The 18,523-nt window shown below is 35.0% G+C and overlaps 1 protein-coding gene across 2 annotated transcripts in view; it reads left to right on the top strand.

Annotated features, from left to right (window-relative positions):
• Window positions 1-12,014, top strand: part of LOC150097317 (uncharacterized) — a 34,852-nt gene extending 22,838 nt beyond the window's left edge. For both annotated transcript variants that reach the window (XM_090407158.1, XM_090407159.1), the window contains exons 5-10: window positions 2,555-2,633; window positions 4,758-4,946; window positions 5,253-5,331; window positions 7,128-7,250; window positions 11,152-11,347; window positions 11,600-12,014. In XM_090407158.1, the coding sequence (XP_090263284.1) occupies window positions 2,555-2,633; window positions 4,758-4,946; window positions 5,253-5,331; window positions 7,128-7,250; window positions 11,152-11,347; window positions 11,600-11,757 (824 nt within the window). In that variant the 3' untranslated portion in view covers window positions 11,758-12,014. The remainder of the gene's footprint in view (window positions 1-2,554; window positions 2,634-4,757; window positions 4,947-5,252; window positions 5,332-7,127; window positions 7,251-11,151; window positions 11,348-11,599) is intronic.
• The last annotated feature ends 6,509 nt before the right edge of the window (window positions 12,015-18,523 follow it).

Below are 18,523 nucleotides of genomic sequence, written 5' to 3'. Positions count from 1 at the left end.
TCGGCCACTTAAAGAATATCTACGAAATGTTATTTCTGAAGAGAATGATAACGATTAAAATATGCGCTTTATTTTATTTTGCCAAAAACATTTATGCATTATGTAGAATGAAGTTTACGTACGACTTAGTATAAAATTATTTAAAAAAATTATGTATTTGTTTCATAGTTTGTTTTCTTAACTTACATGAATTACCTGAATTGAGTTAAATATATATATATATTTTTTTGTGTTAGATATGTCATTGTTTATATAATCATTTAAAAAAATGATTTCGGAACCTAACCCTACTTTTTCTATGTGATCTGAGTCTAGCATAACGCGACGTTTTCGTGGAACCTAACATCCGCGTTATACGAAGGTTACCTGTATTTAGAAATTTATGTACATTTAATCATACAAATACAACATTTATTTTACAAATGATATTCTATCTTTTTCAATTTAGCTACTTGTATACAACTTCTACCTTTTGCAGTTCTTTATGAATTGGTCAATAACATCGTTATAAACAGTTGATTGCGTGTTGCTTGGGAAAATTAAGTTACATACTCGTAAAGGCTGGCTGAAGCTCACTGGCTAGAGCTACTCTGACTGCGCATGGCCTTGTTTAAGACTACGTGAAGGGAGCGGAAATGGTTATGCTTATGCGCACGCATGAAATCACAGCGCCGCAGCGAGCAAGCCAAGGTAGCTTTGATTAGACGAGCAAGCATCGGCCTTCGATACATAACGCAAAGCTCAATTATGCCGAGCAAGCTTAAGACGTCTTCTGTCTACAAAAATAAAAGCCTAAATGGAATGCTTATAAATGCATGCATTTATTAACAAATAAACATTATTTCTTTCTCAATTAATGAGCTTGCGCAGCAAGCATGGAGAATTCGCTACTGCATTAGGAAAGTGGGGGAAACTGTAGACGATCCACGACACTGTCCGGAGGATATCACTCCACCTTACTCTGATCTCCTCTTGAAGAGACGGGAACCATTCCCCCTCTCAGCGACAATGGGTTTTGCGAATTAAATGAAGTAATGTGGTCTCCTGGGGCTATTAACAAGAACTACAGAAAATCTTTCGCTTTCCCAAGCGATGGATGCAAAAATTTGTTGAAAACAAATTAAATGCATAATAGATGGCTATATTTGAAGGCGTTCAATGTTATTTTTGATGAGATACAACTTGTGTTCTCGTATTTTTCGCATAATTCCCCCATGTAACGAAGGCGTTGGGCATCTTGGCCCTAATGGTGATGATTGGGGGAGAGAGAAGTTATAAGATTATCATAAGACAGTTTGCTATAAAGGCAGTTTTTTTTTCGTTTTTTTTTTTTTTGTTTGCATATTAGATTTTTTTTCTTCTTCCATTTGGTATTAAACATGTTTTGTCTTTTTCATTCAGTTGTTGTTGAAGGTGCATTTTTGCATTGAATTTAAAAATTCAGAAGGAACGGATCCATTAAATTTTCATCAGGCCGTATTTTCGTATTAAATACGAAAATACAAAGCCGTATTTTCGTATTTAATAGAAAAATAAGTTTAATTCTGACAGGCTGGTATTTGACAAATGAAACGAGAGTCCTAGGATATATCAAGAGAAACATTTGAGATTCTCTAAACGTTTGAAGCATTTATCCAAAAGTGGGTAATATGAAGCAAGCAAGATCTCTAGTTAACCCAACAATAATGGATTCATTCTAATAATTATGGGTATAATTTAAATACAGTAGGAGTTTGTTAATATATTTTTTCATTTTATTAGCAAAAATGAAAACAAAATTCTGATGGTAAAATAGAGGTTAATATCGAGGTTGCAGGATAAATGCCAGTGGCGCAGAAGAGTGTGTGAACGAATGTAACGAAACACAGAAAACCCTGAAACATAACTCTCCATAACAATTGTGAAGATGCCATCTGGATCAGAAAACTTCACTGGTATTCCGATAAACGGTTAGAATGATGCAGGATGTGTACCAAAATCGTCAATGGAATTACAGAAAAAGTAAGAAGCCAAATAAAAAAGATTTTTTTTTTTTATGGATAATGTAGGAATAAATCGTCCAAGTAAAAAAAGTAATGAAAGCAGACTTGGAGAAACAAAGTTGACAATAACTTTAGCTAGGATTGAGAAATCAGGAGTCATTTATTGTTTGATTGATAATCTCACCCACGAAACGTTATAAACATGTTAACACTATGCTTAGGTTGTCGGGTTAGATAATCTGAAAACCTTGCTCTGCACGAATTTTTTTTTTTTTTTCCCAAACAATTTCAGAGTTGCAATAAGTATGGATAAAATCTCATCGTTAAAACAGGATGCACGTATTATATTATTAAATAAAAAAAAAAAATAAGATCACGTTTTCTTACCCTTCCACCTGGCAAATATATATTAAATTATTTGAATTTATACAAGAACTGTATCGTAGTGCATACTGTTTTGACACTGAGAATATAACTGCATATAAAAGCAATATTCTTGATTAAAAATTTAACTTAAAGATGTTGATCTGCCCGTTTTGACTGACTTCAATTATTTTTGGTATCTATCCTAGAGTTCTGGAATATTTCTTCATCTAGTCTGTGTAGAGGATTAGCCAAAAATGACGCTATAGATTTTGAGAAAATCCAGAGGTAAGTTAACTGATAATGTGCAAAACGTTAAGTTCCCTGATTTAATATAAAGTTTTGAATAATGTCGCGTCCCTTTTTGTTATTGCGAGTCTTTTGAAGGTTTTAATGGTTAATTAATAGCAAAACTGTGCTATGCTACCAGGAGTCTTTAACAGAGGAAAACTGGGCCAAAATAGCTCAAATGTGGTGTTCTTCAATATTCAGGTTGTAGAGAGTAGATGATCTTTATATTCACTTTCGACAATGAGGTTTTGCGTAGTTGGAGATTTTGGACATCTTTTAAGAAAGTCCAACAGACGAAAACCAATCACAACAAGCCATCTTCATCGTCTCTAAGCGAAGTACTTCGATTCTCTTTATACTTTATCTGGCACCAGTTTGTATTCTGTTATCATTACATTTCATATGTGGATCTCATTCGCGAAAAGTTGCAAACCCATGGTACATTAGTACCATAGATTAACTCGGAGTGAGATGATCCGGAATTGTTGTGCTTTATCTCCCAAACACGGAATTTGTTTTCAAGTCCAATTTTCGAATAAGCACGGTGATTAGTTAGGAAGCAGAGTTTCAATCTCGTTAGCATAAACAAATAATTTTTCCCCACTGAAAATGTTTCCCCTCACCTCTTCCTTTATCTCCTATATTTGAATGAATCTTTCTGAATTGCATGCACATAAGTCTGATGTCGTAATTGGATTTAAAAAACTTTAAAGCAAAGAACTACGAATAAAGCGACTATTGAAAATTTAAAAAAAAAAGTCATTGAGAATTAAATTAGTGCACGTTTATGTTTCTAGCTGTAATCGATGTGTGTAAAAGCGAGAATGAGTAAAAAAAAAAAAAAAAAAAAAATTTTCTTTACACTTTTCATAGAGAAAATCGGAACTGGAAGTTCAACTCCTTGGCCAGTAACTATTGGTGAATCTCATCGCTTTATTGTTAATTTAATGGTCTTTGGCAGTACCTCTTCAAGGGAGAATGAATAAACTGGTATTGTTGGATACCTTTAGAGAGGATACCATTTCATTCTTGCAAGATGTATTCACTTTGGATGGAAACGTCGTCATGACGGCCAACCTTTTCGAGATCGTACAGAAATTTGAGAAAAAAAAAAGTTAGCCCTAAAGAAAGATTTCTTAACACCATCACAATTCAACAATAACAAAAATGTCCAAGGTATACTTGCCATTCAAAATACGAGCTTGCAAAGGTCTTCAATAGTTGTAAATGGATGCAGTCTCAGGAAAACTGCTTCGAAGAGGATTGCTGGTAATTTTATCTTCATGGATAACAGAATCCAGAAAAATTTTGATCACGTTCAGTATAATTCCAGCATGTTCTGAGAAGCATTAAAATATTTTGTTAAAATTAATCAGTTATATTAGCTTATGTTTAAGACTAACTCAGCGGTAGGAGAAAGAATAAATGAACAACAGATGAATCATATACTGACTAATCAACGCTGAGGCAAAACTAATAAGCACGCAAGATAATTTCTTGTCCTAACATGGAAAAAAAATATTGATTCTTTTAACTATCTTTTTATTATGCTGGGCTTTTTGATTTACGACCGAAAGATCAAGGTGTGAGGGCAGTGTATTATGTGTGTTAATTAGTAGATCACTTCTAGCCGGTTTGCCTGTTTTGTGGAATAAAAAATCTTGTAAAATCTCTGGCTTGAATTTTTCGTTCTCCCCCCCCCCCAAAAAAAAAAATCATCGTTCAGAACAGTACCCGCCCTCAACACAAAGCACCGATCTCATACTAGAACCGAAGCCACTAAGGCCCTAATTCAAACCAAAACCAATCTTATGTGGAATGGAGCCTTTGTCGAAATCCAAGTGACTTCATCTTAAAATAATTGAGCAGATTTGTCAAAATCCAATCTCGACTTAAACCCAAAATAGTAAGCAGTATTTCTGTGGGCAAGACGGCACCTCAGTCTCCGCCTTTTCTGTGTGGTAAACTTAACCAACCACGGAGGAATGGAAGACTCGACTCCAATAAGTGCATGCGCGTTATTGAGAAGCGCATCCAAAAATAATTTCTAATTTTGGATATTCTACAGTTTCCATTATTAAACATCTGTAATGTGATTTTTTTTTTTTTTATTTCCCTTAGAATAACTATACCTTTCGACTACACCACTGATTCCGATATTACTGATGTCACCATGCTGCCAACTTCCTACGATGACTATTCCACAGATCTCTTGATATCCTGGGAAAGAAGATTTATTTCTCTGTTAAGTTCAGACAAAGATTTTTCCAAACGTTGGAAAGTAACACTCGACGAGCCATCGGTCTTAAGGTAAAGACAATTTTTATTTCTCTACAAAAAGAAATAAATAAAATGAATCAAAATGTAATGTTATAAATATCATTATATAATATGATTATTATAAGAATGCTTGGAATGTCAAAATAAAAAGCTCTGGACAATTAAATTTCATGTTTTTTTACATGGAGTATGAGAGCTCATTATTCCGATGCATGGTTTTATAGTACCTTAATCCTGTAAATTTATAAGAAGTTAAATGGTTTGTTAAGTTACAATTTGCAGACTTATTTCAAGTAGATTAATTAAATGTACTTTCCTTACCAAACACTGTTTCAGCGCTGTAGATTATGGACGATTCGTGTCTGATGCGGAACCTCAGATATTGCTAGTTACCGAACATCCTCTTGGTTCTCAGGTAAGTACAGTTGCTTACATATAAGAGAATGTAGAAGAATGCTGTTAATGATTTATATTTTCCATTTTCATTAAAATTAATTTTTGGTATTTGTATTACTTTTTTTAATGCAGCAAAAAACTGAATTTTTAGCATACAATTTAAAACGGTGGTGGTTAAACTTTTCTGATAACATGCTGCTATTATTATTAAAAATGGGATTTCTTCAGACAATTTCCTGAAGAAATAGGAAATTCCAGTGGATATCAACTACGCTTTGAAGTCAACAGCTGTGGATTTGAATTTCATCGTAATTGGGGGGAAGGGGGGATTCCAGTAAGTCATTATGTGACAGATGGATGACTTGCATGTTCGAAGTCCGAATGATTTAAATAAATAAAATACATTTACAGTATTTATGTAAATATTTATATAAATAAAATAAATATATGATGCGTTCTGCTACTTGGCCTAAACACATCTAAAACAACTTAATTTGTATGAATTAGTGCAGCCATTTTATCTGTATCCGGTTTGCTTGCTGATCGTATGAAACTGTCTACAAGAAAGTTACAAACTAAGAGGCGATCTTCCTTAGTATAGGATACCTACTGAGTATCTAGCACCAAGCTGAAAAATTCAGAGTGTATTCTTAATTTAATTAGAATCGTTCTATACGCAAAAAAAAGTCTGTTTTATTAAATAGGGTGGGATCATTACTTCAAAAGATGAATAATTCTGACAATTTCATTTGGTATATAAATTGACACTAATTTGTCAATCTCCAAGTAACTTAGAGATTGACGAATTAGTGTACTTCTATTTGGTAGTGCAGATATCGATTCATAGCGATATACATAGATTTTCGGAGGAGGGCGGGGTAGTCCAGACTTCATTACTCCTCTCACTCTTACTCTAAGTAAATCAATTACTGCCTGATTATTATCTAATTAAAATTATCACAGAATACCGTGTTAATAATCGACAAAAAAAAAAGATTGTTTTAATAACGATATATAATTGATACCCAGTTAAGAGAATAAAAGAAAAAGACTGTCCCAGAATCTAGGAAAGTGAAATACTTTATCGAACTTATTATCCATTTCTACATTACAAATAATAAACACTGCAAGAACATATGGAAGGAAGCCCTTTAGAAAGACTTCACATAAAGAAAATATATCATTATAAGGAATACTTAGGACAATTATAGAAAGTGTGATTGTACTTTCCTATATAATTATCTTTCATGGTATACGCAAAAATTTGATATGCATTTTAATGCTAATATAATAAAATTTAATACTTGTACTGCAAAAATTAATTAAATCTGTATATACATATAGTGTAATTTAGTACCAAATTACAACGATTCTCCTCGTCACACAAGTTCAATTTAGTACATCATACTAGTGCGAGATGAACAAATGCAAAGAGCAAAATTGAATGAACACTTAAGCATATTTAATTTCTCGTGCGCCATTGAGGCGTTTAAAAGATACGCTTTCATATGGCTTTGTTAATTAACAGTGCGTTGTAATTTACATAAAGTCAATTAGTAACTATTTCTGTTATCCTATCTTCTATATGTCCGGTCACTGCAAGAAAGCATTAACATCCTGCTTTTCTGTAGACAAATCGCAGTCTACTTCAATCCTGTATTCGTTTGCAAGGAAAATGTTCTCTAAATTTACAACCGAAATAATTAAAAAAAAAAAAAAATCCTGTATTTAATATAATTGCACTATATATCTTTTTTCCTAACCTTGTAATTTCCGATGACATTTTTTGAAATCACGTAATTATTGTTCTTGCAGATCAAATTACTGAACTATACTACAGGAGAAGAAATGTACGTTTCAAACTTCACCACGCCGATATTTTCTGCAGTAGTTGCACGAAATGTGTTTCGGAGCAAAGATGGCGTCGTTCTAATGCTAGTAAGTAGGATAAATGAATTTTAATGTTTCTTTGTGCTCTGGTTCCATTAAAATCTCAATGATTTAACGTACTTTTCATCTTATTGGCGTTTATATTCCAGTGGCTTGTAGAATTCATAAGTAGTAAATTAATACTGGCGAAAAACCATGTAAACCATTTACATTTGAATGGATTTGGTGTACGGAGACTTGAAAAGGTGTTGAATGTAGTGGAAGCGGATGTGCAGAATCATGGAAACTAGAGTTATTAATGGAGGGGGGGATTGGATATACAGACTTTAGGGAGACAGTTGGGTGTATGAATGTGTGAAATATGCCCGAGCGAGTACGAAAGAGAACAAATCAGAATGGGATAGTTAGTATAAGGCATCAAAATAGGGATGGGACAAATGGGCTTCTGCAATTCATGTATACTAATGCCAGAAGTATTAGGAACAAGAAGAATGAAGAATTTTGCCCTGGTTGGAACTTCCAGGCCACAGGTTATTGGCATTAGTGAAACATGGCTGACAGAAGATGATATAGTTAGTGGGATTGAATGTGAGGGGTATGGTGTGTTCAGGAATGACACGGAGAATAAAATGGGGGAGGAGTGTTATTGATGATAGCTGATGAGCTACAGCCAAGGAGAATAGAAGCGGAACTGCAGGATAGAGAAAAGACGCATTTGAGGCTATTTGGTGTGAGATTGAGACTAACGGAACAAACTATACAGTTGGGTGCTGCTATAGACCAGGTGATGGAATAGATGGTGGGGATAGTATGCATAAGCAAATAGAAGAAATGAATGGAAGGAGGGTAATTATTATGGGAGATTTCAACTATGGTAACATTGATTGGACAGAAGAGAGGACACATGTGAGGAAGGAATTGGATTTTATGCAGTTATTAAGGGATAACTATCTGAGACAGCATGTAATGGAAAATACTAGGGGTCAGAGTGCTTGACCTAGTAATTGCATCTGAGAATTTGGCTGTAAAGAATGACCACGTTCTCACCAATTGGTGAGAGTGATCATAGGGTCTTGACTTGGGAGGTGGCTAAAGGTGTGGAATTTACAATTAAGACAGGGTGCATATGGAATTATCGGGCTGGTAAATATGACAAGCATAGGACTTTGATTGGTTCAGTGCCATGGCATGTAAAACTGTAAGGGCTAGATGTTGATAGTGCATGGGAGGCAGTTAAGAAGTGTTTGCATGCGGCAATGGTTGACTGTATACCTTCAGTTCGAATAATAAATCAAGTTGGGATTAAATGGATGAATAACACCATTAAGCTTGAGCTGCAAAAAAAGAAATAACTACGGAGGGAATTTAAGGAGAAACGTGACTGGCAGGCACATGACCGGTATAAAGCGCAGACCAGAAGGGTAACGAGTGTGGTAAGAAACGCAAAAACAGATTTTGAAAGAACATTACCCATGCAGGCTAAAAAGAATCCCAAACAGTATTTTAGATATGTAGCAAGTAAAAGGAAAAATGTACATGGGAGAATGGTTTTAAAGAATGCCGATGGTACAGAAGTAACCGAATCAGTTGATATAGTTGAATTACTGAGCGAGCACCTTGCAAGAGTATATCATCCAGGTGGTGTCATTTCAGGAATGAATAGGTTATACGGTAATTGTGGTGAATGAAGTGGAGGTGAATAGTCTATAACAAAACCTCAATATCAATACTTCTGTGGGACTGGATGGTATACTAGCTCGTGTTATACGTGAAGTGGCTAAAGAACTGTCAGTGCATTTGACCATTTTCTTTAATTTGAGTCTCGGGTCTGGGTTAGTCCCGACGGGGTGGAATGAGGGGAAATAGCTCCATTGCATAAATGAGGTTCCAAGACTGCTGTTGTAAATTACCGACCGATTAGCATATCAGGAATCGTTGTCAAGGTCTTGGAGAAATTAGTCAAGAGAAAAATACAGGATTGGATAGATGAAAATGGTATACTGTATGGGGGATAACATGGTTTTGTGAAGGGTAGATCATGCCTCACTAACTTGCTCACTGTTTTTATAACACGGTGACGGCTGAACTGGATAAGGGTAATTAATGGTTTACAGTGATTCTACTGGAACTTGCTAAGGCCGTTTGACAGGATACCACATGGAATTCTAATCAGTAAATTGCAGCATATGGGGATGGATACAGGGTTGGTGAGATGGGTAGGAGGGTGGTTGAAGGAGAGATATCAGTGAGTTGTTTATTCAGGAGTAGAGTCCTGAATGACCTGTGACTAGTGGTTTGCCGCAGGGTTCTGTTCTTGGACGACTGCTGTTTAATTTGTTCATTAATGATATAGGGAAGGACCTGAGAGGAACGGCTCATTTGTTCACTGATGATGCAAAGTTGGGTAGGGCAATAGTGAATGCAGAAGATGTCAAAATTTTGCATGATGGTTTGGATAGATTGGAGGTCTCGGCTAAGGAAAATGGATGTCAATTTAATGTGGCAAAGTGTAAGGTTATACATTTTGGGGTGAAAAGGTTAGTAGCAGTATATCACATTGGCAGAACTGTACTCCAGGAGATTGAGGCCAGGGACTTGGGAGTGTTGGTGGATAGGGAATTGAAATTTAGGGGCCACATTGCAAAAGTGACTAAATCAGCTCATCAAATCACTTGGTTGCTGAAAAATACTTTAACAAGCAGAGACAAACAGGTTATTGTTCCTCTGTATCGAGCCTTGATAAGACCCCATCTAGACTACTGTGTCCAGATATGGGTGACAGGGTTTCTTCTTGATGGGGAGGAGGTGGAGAGGATCCAGAGACGAGTGACCAAGATGATAGCAGGTCTATGGAATGAACCTTATGAGAACAGGTTGAAGATTTGTGGGTTGCAGAAATTGGTTGATAGGCGGAAAAGGGGTGATATGATTGAGACATTCAAATTACTGAAGGGTTTCTATAAGATTAATTCAGAAGATACTTTTGAAAATAGGACTGGTGGTGGGAGGACTAGGGGTCATACATTGAAGCTGGGCAAGAGTGTGGTTAGCAAGGGTGTTAGAGCTAGGTTTTTTACTTGGCGAGTGGTGAATGAGTGGAATAAGCTGCCAGAGTCTGTTGTGGGTGCCATGACTGACTGCGAATATGTTCAAGGCGAGGTATGATAGATACTGTGTGAATGCCGAATAGTTGTTCTTCATGGGCGTACATGGAAGCTGTGGACTCCCTGAAGTTGCCCGTAATAATAATAAAAGTAATTGTTTAGAAATCTCCATGTTAATCTCTTGTTTTTAATTGTATCAATCTAAAAAAGTACACAATAGTGTTGTATGAAAGTTGTTTTTACTTTTATACGTGTTTTTTTGCCAGTATTAATTATTTTTAATAATTTAACACGAGATATCTTTCTAAAATTAATAACGATGCACTTGTTTTGAAACCACGCTACCGGCCAGGACGTGTGTGTGTATATGTCCACATTACCATGGATGCGAAGTGCATGTTAAAATTGTAATACCATTGATATTACATTGAAATTTATAATGGATACGAAGCTTTTGAAGGTGCGTATTTGATCTTTAATGGCCGGTAAAGTGGTTAGGTTCAATGAAAACAGTGTCCATGATTATAAATTAAGAGTTAATATCATTTAATCTGAGATTTATTAAAATGTGTAACGAACTACGACAGACACGTAAATAGGGGCTAGTCGCGACGTCGAAGGCAATCTTGAATTGGGTAAAGTCTCCCAGTTTTACGAACCCCCTCTGTTGTAAAGAGTATCTTTTAACTTTTTTTTTTACACTTTTTGAATAACCCTTTATAAACGGTAGTTGTAATATTACTGAAAAAGCCATCCTCATTTTTCAAATAGTTCTTTCCCTCCCCTCATTGTGTAGATGTTTTCCTTTTGGAACTCCCGCTAACCGTTGTCTGTATTTGTTGCAGTTTCAGAACGCTTCTGGCAATCAACCTTGTGAAACTATATCAGAAGTCGCGGGTCAACGGTCACTTCACGGACATACGTACAAAATCGTGTCAATGCCCAAGGACAAGTCGTCTTGTCAAGAGAAGATTGTTTTGATGAACTTCAACTCCGACCCGCCGTTTCAAGATGTGTTCAAACAAAGTGTTTCTCCACTTGGTGAGTTTATAATAATCTTATTTCTATTAGCGATATACTATGGCCATACAGATTAATTCCGGGCATGCTAAATTTTGGTTTGAATCTAAAGCCTCCCCATAACTTGCTGCAGATTTTGGATCTTGAGCAAATAATGCATAAGTTCTCGACCCTAGGCTTTTCCCAATTTCGAAACGCACCGTTTTTCTTTTTAATAATCGATCAGTATTCGACTTGTTGAAAAATTAAAATCATTGTCTGATTTTCTTTCAGATACTGCTGCAGTTCACGACACCGACGGAGATGGTATTCCCGAGTTGTTGTCGGCCAGCAGATCTGTAAAAGATATTTCAGCTGTCAATGGAACGATGAAATTTGGAACATCGCTTCGAGTTCTTCAGTTGTCCTCTGGTCAATCATGTAACTGTTAAGTTTTCAATTGTTAATGGACAGATTCCACAGAATTGTGATAACAGATTCAACAAATCTGTTTATGAACCTCAATTTTTGTGATTCGATCGCGACAATTAATGTTGTGCGCAGCGGATGCCGATGTGTGTGTACTGACATTTTAAAATGATCTCGAAATTTCTGTTTAATTGTTTTACCTATTGATTTTTTATTTTTGTGCAATGATTTTTGAGTTTAATATTTCGTTTCTAAATAAAGTCGTTACTTTTTTTTTTTTTTTTGCTGCTGTTATTCCGCTAAACTGTTTTCAGGTGATAAATGAGACCGCTACCGTGATTATTTGATGCTTTAGTAAAGTTTCCGGATTATGAAAACCATTAGCCCACTCATAAGTAATATACTATTAGATTTGTGGGTAGAATCCACATAAATAAAAAATAATGTTAAAGTGCAGACACAGTATCTTATCCTTCGAACTGTTATTACGGATTTATTTTCCTTATACTTAACTCTACTACAAACACCTGCGCACTCATTCCTGCAGATGTTACACTTGGTTTGCTTTACTTTTTGCAACGAGAATGGCGATTATTGTTTCAAAAATGAAATAAAATCGATAGTGGCGCCATCTACTGCCGCAAGCAAACTGTTCGTGAAATGTTATTAAATCCCCCCCCTCAAATAAAAACTTGGATTAGTCTACAAAACTTAATCAAATAACTGGAGGTTACAAAATTTACCATCGAAATGAAACAAGTATAATGGCGTCTGTTTATGTATTTATGACGCATTTTTGACATAGTGAAATAAATTATTATTATATTCCTTTACATGAGGATATTTTTCGGGAACACAGTTATCTGGAAGACATTTGTAACGCTAAAATCTTTATAACCAGTGGCGCACTCAGGATTTAATCTTGGAAGGGGCCGAGCGCTCAGGATTTAACCTTGGGGGGAGGGGGCGAGTTGAGTAGACGTTTTGCGAATACACACTACACATCGCATACGACCTATAACTGAGCATCTGCAGTGATCGCTAATTCATAAGTAGCACACAACATAAATAAAAAAAAGAATTTTAATTAGGAAAAGATTTATGGAAATTTTTCTAGTGTTTTTTCCTTTTCTTTGGGGGGTGCCACTGTTTATAACTAAGATGTCTATTGGATCAAATAACTTCTCAAGTAATCTGCCTAAAACTTCAAACGCAGGTGAAAATTTTAATGTTCAGTGGAATGTTTAAATCGGCTAATTTATCTTTTGCATTATTCTGCTTTTATTTGCTTTTCCTATTATTAGTGCCAAGGACAGTCGTCTAATGTTCGTGGTGCTTTATTAATGGACTGACTCCATCGTTACACAACGGCGAGAAGCTTCAAGCATGACAGTACGGTAGACCACCATTCTGTTTTGGTGTATATGCTTCACATACTATTTGTTTAGCGTGGAAGTAGGAGTGCAACTTTTTTTTTTTTTTTTTTCAATTAGCAATTAAATTTATACTACTTTACTATATTCGGCTTCAACACATGCATAATAAGTCCCGATTTCAGCAGTTATTATCCAAATGTATTACCATATCAAAAACTTATAAAATATGTAATAGTTAGATTATTTTTGCTTCTTAGTAATCCAATGAGCTACTTTGATTATATCTGCAGTATTTCCTGTGACTCCGTGTCCATCACCACGTCGTGGAGTCTAGCTTCGTCGATATAACACACACAGCCATCTTTTTCATCCCAAAGTGCCTGCAACCCAGGGCCGCATTTAGACTTGCTGAGGCCCTAAGCTATACAAAACCCAGAGGCCCACTACTGTTTTAAATTACATCAGCTGGTCTTTGTTTTTTTTATTTGAGGCCCTAAGCTGTAGCTTTTTTAGCTTATACGTAAATCCGGCACTGCTGCAACCTTACACCTTTTCACATTAAACTAGTCTCCATTATCTTTCGACCATACTATTAATTTATCTAAAATCATTCTGCGAAATTTCTACAGCTCACAGATTAAATATTACTCTTAACCAGTTTTGCATTCAGTAAGTAGATCATTCCAAGTACAAATTCTTGAAAAATTCATATAATAAAATTTTAAATGAAATATATTGGGTCTACTTGTTAATTAATATCAACATTTAGTTTTAATATTCGTTTCCTGTCAGAATATTTAACAAAACGTATTCGTAAAGGAACAAAAAGGCCACCGACCATACACAAAAAGTAAAGAATATTTCAGAAGGGGAGAGAGAGCATATCTCTCATAAAATTTGAGAAACTTTGCAAGTAAACCAAAATGGCTTTCTTATTGGAAAAGGCCCTGTCACCATCTCTTTAAATAGTAAATTTTAATCGAATAATTGTAAATAAAATTATTTTATGACATTCCACTCATATTCTCTATACCTAATGTCAGTTTTATTTTTTAAAAAAGTAAAGAACTAACAATATTTGCAGAAAGTCAACAAGATGAGCTCTTTCCAACATAAGTCTACAGTGAGTTTTTTTAATGTGAATTTTTAATGCGATTCCTATCTATAAAAAATGCTTACAATTCTTCACACATGACATTTTGTCTATACCCTGATTTTAACATTTTGAAAGAAAGTAAGTCGGACTGCGAAAATTATTTTTTTTAATCCATTGCTTAGAAAACCTTTTGGTTTACATTTCGTTAATCACTGGCTTCCTCTTACGGAAAAAATCCTCCAGAATTTCAGTGCAGTTTCAGATCACCCCGGGAAACATCCGACCCGATCGTCACGGCATGGCAAATCCAAGATCAATGCCGCGAACCAATTGCTGACTTTTCGTGGCCATAAGCGGAAACTCAAGAGAATTAAAGATTAGTTGTCCACCTAAATTTATTTCTGTTCTTGATCGGCTATTCTGTGGGATTCATCTCAGAGTAAACAGGTTATAAACAAGACAGTGTCTTATCACTCATTTTCTTCACCCCACAGTGCTGTCTTTCTTGTAACAATTCTCGCGGTTCCTCCTGGAATTAAAATAACCTATATGTAGGAGGACGAAGTACGATTTATTTAAATTTAATAGACTGAGATCAAAGAGGAAAGCAAGTATATTGTTTACTCTTTCTGAAACCTAATTTCACGTCATGGCTGTTGTAGTTGACAAAAAAGCCAATGAACGAATTGGTCTGATGGCCAGTAGATCCATGCTGCCAAACCCAAACGTTTGGTTTATATAGGGTGGTTGTCATTTCAGTTTTGCTGTATAGTAGAGAATCGCATATCGCAGGCTCCTGAAAAACTTCAAAATCAAAATACATCAGCATTGTTTTCGACGAATCCTTAAGAACCCATCGAAAAACAAGTGTACTAACAATTTTTTGATTGAAGTCTAGCTCAGTGGCGCACCTAGGGGGGGAGAAGGCCTGGCACCCTCAAAGGGAAAAAAAAAAAAAAAAAAACTAGAAAATTTTCCAAAACTCTTTTCCTAATTAAAATTCATTTTTTTTATTGATGCTGTGTCGTGTCATCTATTTCTATACTACTTATGAATTAGCGATCACATAAGGTGGGAATACCCTATTGCTCTCGGGAATCATGGTCGCTGTGAAGAGAAGGCGAACGAAGTAGGCTCGGGGCGGACCGAGCACTATTTCGTTGTGGTATAAAAAAATTTGTAAAACCGTTTGCAATATCTCCATGCAAAAATGCCATTGATGCAGTTTCATTATTTCAGACAATGTGGCAAAATGATATATCCTAACATCTATAACTTATTAAAAATATTTGCAACGCTTCTGGTAACAACATGCGTTAGTGAAAGGTCCGTCTCTACCTTACGCTTTTTAGAAAACCTATTTAAGATCTATTCTGACTCCTATATACACAGAGATTAATGTAACCACGACTGAAGTAATTCAAGAGCTTTGTAAACAGAAAACTGGATTTTATTCGTTAAATTTTTATAATCACCTAATGAATTTTATTGAATTTGCATTAAAAATATTTTTATTTTTATCCGTTCAACTCAGCTCCCCATAAGATTAAATCCTGGTCTAGCTACACTACTATTGACGGTATGTTTATCTACCATTAACTTAGCTGGATTGGTTATGTTTTCCGTATGTCAGATACGGTGTTTCAAAACATCTCAGAAGTAAAGGAGGGCCAGAAAACGAGAGAAAGAAAGGGCACTGCCTACAGGATTTTGGTATGTTAAACTTGTGCTACGGAGAACGAGATCATAAAAGATAGATAAAGAAACTGCACGGAAAAATGCTTCACAATCATTATCTTCTAACAAAATATCGCCTTTCTGTAAGTCAGGGGTTATGCATCAGCCTAATGAGAGCCTTCCACGCTTCACTCACCAAAAGTCAAACTTAGAAGAAAACTGGTCCGCGAATGAGTACCGATGTTGATCATAAACTTATATTTATAAATTTTGAATATCCTAGATTTATTAAAGAGAAATAAAAACCAATGAGTATAATCAGGGATTGAAATATAGCTAGAATAAAACTAGAAACGTTATAAGGCCGCATAGGCATCTCTCTCATGCAAATACACGTACATATAGGCGTTTTTGACCGACTTTCCAGATCTGTAGCACAAGAAAGTGAGTTTGACTCTAGGGAAGTCGGTTTTTTTATCGTATTTGGAAAACCAACCATATACCACATGATTCTATTTCAGACAATAATACGATTACAATATGGTGGTGTTGTCTTCTATATAATGTATTTGCACACACACTAGCACTTCTTTTCAACATTTCCTATCAATATGTCTAGAAAAAAATTGTAACTTCACTGTGCAATAGAAAACAGCAATCGACTGCTCGTCCATACGTCCACGTTTATAGCAACGACTTATAGACACAATTGATTAAGTTTATATAATTATATGTAATGCTGCACTCCTAAACTGTTGTACTTTTTCACAGATCCCGGAATTTGTGGCCACAGAAACAGTGTTCATTTTTTGTAACACAACGAATCGAACACCATTAGTACAAATCATTAAGAAACTGTGAATCTTATACCGACAAAAGTCGCCATTAGACATAACTGTTTTTAATTAGCAGAAAAAATAAAATAAGTAAATAATAAATTGATGTATATTATTTAGATCAATTGAAGAAAAACATAAGTTCAGTTGTAGGGGAACGATTACATTAATTTCTTACTAGACTCCCCTCTTCGCATAGTTGAGTTGGTCGCTCTTCGGTCGCAATTAGGTTGTTTTATATCAATAAGAAACTAGTTTTTAATACCGCATTTCAGAAAAATCGACCACAGAATATGCACCACTCGCGTCCACCCGCACACAATTCTAGTTTGAATTAATACGAGCTTGATTAGTGTCAAACATATCCAATGACAGATACAGTATGCACTCAGTTTTCACAACAGTGAGAAAACAAATAATCGCCCAATTTCTTAAAAAGTCAGGACTAAAAGAGGACCGCCTACTACTTTTTTTAATTGCTTCATAAATTTAAATTCAAGTATGAATTTGAATTTATGAAATAGTTGTAAAAAATATTTTTTCTCCGAGTTTTATTGGCACTTTATCCTGCACAAGAAATCACGTTCTTGTTTTCATTATTTTATCGTACTGTAAGCAAATAGTTTTTGCACACGACGCAGCTTTCTAGAAACATACTTTAAGATAACTTCCTATAGTTAACCATTTTGCTTTCTGAAAATTAATTATCACTTGACACCTCCAAGGACTCATCGAGGGAGGGTACTCTACAACTCTCCGTCCGCCACTTAACCATCAACTACATGGAATACCACTACTATCATTATCAACACAGAGCCATTTACTACCTACCATCACTAGTATTTTTTTGTCTATATTGCGAGAGGTCTCATGGTCGATCTGTTCTGTAGGGGGGGGGATGAAAAACCCGAGTTCCGGGAGAATAAACCTTCCTACGAGATCGGCTAACTCGCATTCAACTGGAAGAAAGAAAAACAACAAAAAAAATTCTTCTCATCACAACGAGAATCGAACTTGGCCTTTTCCAATTTAACGTTAATTAGTTAGTAAATATCGGATGGGAATCCGCCTATTGCAATTATTCCATTCCTGATTCTTACGTAAATTGTCGGATTATTTAAATTTTGGTTTAAATTGGTGATTTTAGTAGAAAAATAAGTGAAAACAAAATTAGATGTCAATAAACTAATATTTATCGAACGCTGTTTCAAAATCTATAAATGTCATGCGTTTTGTGCTCTACTGTCTTCTTATTATGAATTTTTGACAGCTGACTGTTTTAAATGCATTCCGTGCTTAAGAATTAATATTTTATAAGAGGAATTCAAAATGCTTAAATCTCTATAATTTGTAAGATCATCTTTAGTACTATTTCTTTTATAAATACGAATTACCATTGCCTCTTTCGTTCCTTTGGTAGATCGAATAAACTTTATTAAAATAATAATAATAAAAGCATTTATAAAATTCCGAGTTTATCTTCTCCTGGTAATAATGGAATAATTCGATATTAGTTTCTTTCAAACCAATCCTTCCATTTTTGTAATTTTATTATAATTGTCTGTTTAACAAAGGTTTCTTTTAAGATTTTAATTAGTCCATAATTCTGCATAAAATTTTAGATATGCTGTTTTAAGTTTATTTACATTTGCAATTTTGTATTATATATTATATATATTTTTGTAGTTTAACATCTTTTGGTTTTCTGTTTAAATAAATTTTAATGTTATATCTGTAAAACGCGGAATTTACAGACAAAAAAATACTGTTGGTGGGGGTGGTGATGAACAACAGATGGCGTTGA

Source organism: Typopeltis vanoorti, chromosome 17 (assembly GCF_054136105.1).
Source record: "Typopeltis vanoorti isolate ZY-2024b chromosome 17, IOZ_Tvanoo_1.0, whole genome shotgun sequence".
Taxonomy (NCBI): Eukaryota; Metazoa; Arthropoda; class Arachnida; order Uropygi; family Thelyphonidae; genus Typopeltis; species Typopeltis vanoorti.
The sequence above is the reverse complement of the archived record's forward strand: the minus strand, read 5'-3'. Positions and strand labels throughout refer to the sequence as shown.